The sequence below is a fragment of the Arachis duranensis genome, chromosome 5, assembly GCF_000817695.3.
Source record: "Arachis duranensis cultivar V14167 chromosome 5, aradu.V14167.gnm2.J7QH, whole genome shotgun sequence".
Lineage (NCBI taxonomy): Eukaryota > Viridiplantae > Streptophyta > Magnoliopsida > Fabales > Fabaceae > Arachis > Arachis duranensis.
This window is the reverse complement of record NC_029776.3, coordinates 21450313-21455166: the sequence shown is the minus strand read 5'-3', so window position 1 is coordinate 21455166 and position 4854 is coordinate 21450313. Positions and strand designations below refer to the sequence as shown.

Here is a 4854-nt window from a genome sequence, read left to right as displayed (position 1 = left end):
GTCCATAACCAGCCACCCGGCTCACGGTTAAATCCATAACCAGCCACCCAGCTCACGGTTAAATCCATAACCAGCCGTTTCATCAATAATTACAGCCTTTCGGCCCATGGCATAACAAGCACTTCTACCACCATCCTCCGCATCTCACATATTCATGCTTGATCCTCATTGATCATCCATTTTTCCCTTGCTTCACTTGCAAGTTGCCACATTCACTAGCCCTTCTTCTCATAGCTAGACATATCATAATGATTTAAGACATAAGTGGTGAGATCGGAGGCTTAGAAGTATGAAATTTGGCTTTTAAAACTCAAAAATCAACTTTGGGATGAAAACAGGTCCACGCGTACGCGCACTCCACGCGCACACGTGGATGGCCTCGAAAACTCATTGACGCGTAAGCATCATGCATGCTAACGCGTGGATTGAAAACTAGTCAAACGACGCACTCGCGTCAACGACGCGTACGCGTGGGTACTCTCGTGCCCCAGGCACAAAACTGGCACAGTTCTGGCATAACTCTCTGGAAAATGGCTGGGCATTGGGTGCAGCACATCGGCGCACCCGCGCACATCACGCGCACGCGTGGATGACGCTTTCGAGAAAAACGGCGCGTAGGCGCACCATTCTGTTAAAAATTTTTCTAAGTTAAAAGCTGCAGAATTCACAGTTTTAACCCCCAATCTTCCAACGGACATAACTTCCTCATTTTAAATCGTTTTTCACCCGTTCTTCGAACGGCAGGGACATCCCGGATCCAATTTCATTTCTAAATAGATTTGGTACAAAACAGAGATCCGTAGTCCAAGTTATGTCCCGTCAAAATATGCCAAAAAACCATATTTTTCATACAAAACCACAACATGCCATTTTCAAAACAAGCCATATTCGACTCTTTTCAAAATCAATCAAAACATGCCATTTTCATCCCTTTTCTTTGAAATCAATCAAAATATATCAATTTCAACATCAAGCCTCCTCAACTCACACATTGACACTTTACCACAATTTATCAAAATCACTATCTCATCATTTTAACCCACTTTACCCAAGTGGCTCAAACTCAAATATATTGACATATCATATACTCTTCCTCATGTCAATTCTCAACAACATCAATTCCACTAAATCATCATTCTACACAGTCAATATCATACTCACCATCAACATGGTTCAACCCACAATTCAACCATAACCAATCATCAAGCATATATCACAACATGCATATTTCTCATACATCATACCACCAAGGCATCATTAATCATCATCACATATATGACCACATCATATATATCAACAATTCAACAACATCAACAATTCAATGCCTATCTTAGGGCCTCTAGCCTATGTATTTACTACCACATTACATATTAGATACGGGAAACCGAAACCATACCTTAGCCGATTTCCCAAGCTCAACCGGAGCACTTCCAAATCACCTATCCACAAGCTCTCAAGGCCTCAACACCTCCAAGAACAGATTTTTTGCCACCAAATCCCTTTTTCAAGCTTTTTAAAATCACCACTCAAGCTCCAATATTCACATATACACAACCTAAGCCACAATCATCATACCCATACACAACATCTCAATACCCATACATCATAGAACAACAAAATTACACTAGGGTTCAGAATTTTACCACACCCAAGGTCCAAGGAGACAAGATTAACCTTCTCCTTCAAGAGAGTTGGGTCCTATAACATCAAAGAGCCCAAAATCTCAACATTTCACCCATGAAACTCGAAAATAAGGGCTGGAATTCAACATTTTTGCTCATAAAACTCGAAAATAAGGCTGGAATTTCGAAGAGCAAAATGTGGCTTACCTCAAGATTAATTGTATGGGTTTTGTAGAGCTCTTCACAGTGAACGCGTGGCCGCAAACGGAGCGGCAATCGGAGCTCTAGATCAAAAGTTATGGTGGTTTGAAGATCAAGTGAGAGAAAGAACTTGAGAGAGTGTTCTTCCCTCCATGGCCTCCATTTTCAGCATGTGAGTGTGTTTAGTGAGGAGAGAGAATGCTGAAAACTAGGGTTTTGGTCTAGTTATGTTGGGCCAAGGGCCCACTTTGGGTCCGGTTGGCCCGGTTTGGCCCGTTCGGTCCAATCTTGGTCCAAATTCTATAAAATTGGTACCAAAATTCTCGTCTCAATCTCCTCTATCATATTTAGCCACAAAAATCACATTTTGGACTTTCTAGAATAAATTCTCATTTATAGGCTAATGAGCCATTAATTAACCGGGTTTTACATTTTGTGTGTGATTAAACAGAAAAGAATGAAAAAAATAGAGTCAAAATTAAATTAATTGACTAGGTTCATATCTAAATCTATTAGATGTTGAAACTCACTCCATGGTTGACTCCAATTCGAGTGAATGTCCGCGCTAGAAATAGCTGCTTTAGCCATACAATTTGCAACACTATTTGCATTCCTCTAAATTAAAAGAATAGAGACTCCAATTCCAATTTATAACCTCCTGTATATGCTTTGCCAAATCCTATTTCGAAATATCTTTACCAAGCATTCTTTGGTTTACCAAGAAAAGAGCTTCTAAACAGTTTATTTCACAAATAACCTCACAAAAGCTACTATCCCAAGTAAGAAGTAAATCTTTCTAAATGGCATACAATTTAGCAAAAAGAACATTGCACATTTCAACTTTTTCAGTGCAACCTTTCAACCAACATCTATCAGAATTGCGATGATACAACCAAAACTAGCATAACCAAAAGGAGCAAAACAACTAGCGTCACAGTTCAATTTAACAGAATGAACTGGAGGTGGAACCCAATGCAAACAAAGCGAAGGAGGAGACAAATATTGATGCATAGCTAGCAAAAATAGTGTGAAACTCCATTGCTGAACTACGAATCAAACTCACCACTTTACTAGCACTCCAAGAGTCATCTAATATTAAATAAGTCATGATTTCTATTTCTCCAAATCCACCAGATGGTTGAAAAGAAAAGAAAAATATCTCCACTCCTTGCACCTCTGTAGAGCCAATCACGTAAATCCGAGTTATCTGAATACAGGCCTAAAAGGTTCCAGACCTCCTTGGCACTAGGGCACTCCCAAAGACAATGAAGAATGGATTCAGAACCATTCTGACACCAATGACCGGTGCTAGATAAAGTTAAGCCACGACCCAAACGAAACTCTATCGTAGGAATAACATTATGAAGACTGAGCCAAATCAAGAACTTGTACTTCTCAGGAATATGCAGTCGTCATACCCACAACCAATTATCATGCTCATTTCAGTCAAACTTTCTTTTACCTAGCCAACTGTACCCACTCCTAACTGAGTAGAGTATAGAAGATGCCACACTCCATGACCAACCCGAACTCTCTCCAGCATTCAAATCCGGATTATAAGCATTCAAACGCTGTTTGATATCTTCTGGAATGTTAGAGAAAACATCATGGAGATTTCATTGACCATCTTTCTAAATGTCTCTAATAGTTAAACCAGAGTCAGATACATGTACAAAAGGGACATCTTGAGTAATTGGACCCTCAATACTCCAATTGTCAAACCAAAAAAATTGATCAAGTGACCCAACGCATCAAAAGAAGGCATCCTTAAGAGCACCAAAAGCGTTTAAAATACTCTTCCAAACATGAGAAGCGTTGTAAGGGACAGGGCCATCTAAAACTCCCTCATTTTTCAGATACTTCACCTTCAATAGAGCAACCCAAAACTTGTCCTAACAATAAAAAAGTTGCTAAAGCAATTTACTAAATAAAGATATATTAACACACGCAGAATCTCTAACACCCAGACCACCAAATTTCTTTGGAGTGATCACGGTCCTCCAATTAACACGCATGACGCATGGATATACAATATAGAATTTGATTATAAATGTATTAAAAAATAATACTATTCTTATACATATTTTTTAATGTTTGATGGCCCATTTTTCGGGGAATTTGGTCTGGAATGTTGTCTGGGATAGTCCTACAAACTTGTGTGCTATTCTTCATGATCTACAAAACGAATTGGAATAAAGAGGTAACAATTCTATGAATGGAATATTATACATATAATCGTATGTGGAAGCTAGTACAAGGAAATTTATTTAATTAATGATGATGTGATTTGTGGAAAGTGGTTATAAATGTGGTAAAAATGTTTTTGTTTAGGTATCTTCTATGGTACGTAATTTTTTAACTATTTAATTTGATGTAAAAATAAAAGGTAAAATCTATTATTTTTCTCATTTTTTAGGCAAATTAGACACCAATATCTTAAGCATCATAGAATATCTTTTTGGATGTTTATGATAGACTGACTAATTTTCTTTTTGCTCAAACGACAGGCTTCTCTTGCAGAAAATAGGATAAAGAAGTGGGGAGGTTATAAAGATACAAAAGTGAATCATATTGTGGAGGATAATCAAGAAGCATAAAAGCATTCCTAATTCCAACTACCACTTTACATATACCACATGTTTAATTTGTTTTCAGTTCACGTGTTAATTTCATTTACAAAAATCAAAATTTTCCCTCGATATAGGCCCATTAAAAAATAATATTACTACTAATAATAAAAAGATTAATGAGAATAAAAAGAAAAATTAATAATAGTTGTATACCTCAGATGTTTGCACAATTATTGAAACATCCGATAAATTTACAGTGAAGATAAATAGAAATGAGGGATTTAGAGGGTTAACAAAAACCCTTTAAACCCTTAAAGATTATGTATAAAAGTAAATAAATAATAAATACTAATATTGTAAATTATTATAATAAAAAAGTAATTTAAATTTGAATCTTATAACATCTCAAATTTTTTAAAACTTGAAAATGATGAATCTAAAATATTTTAGAGGATTAAGTG

At 36.8% G+C, this 4854-nt stretch overlaps 1 protein-coding gene across 1 annotated transcript in view; it reads left to right on the top strand.

Annotated features, from left to right (window-relative positions):
* Positions 1–4420, top strand: part of LOC107488738 (protein DETOXIFICATION 29-like) — a 31553-nt gene extending 27133 nt beyond the window's left edge. Inside the window, 2 exon segments of the mRNA XM_052261664.1 lie at positions 3920–4023; positions 4331–4420. Of these exon segments, the coding sequence (XP_052117624.1) occupies positions 3920–4023; positions 4331–4420 (194 nt within the window).
* The last annotated feature ends 434 nt before the right edge of the window (positions 4421–4854 follow it).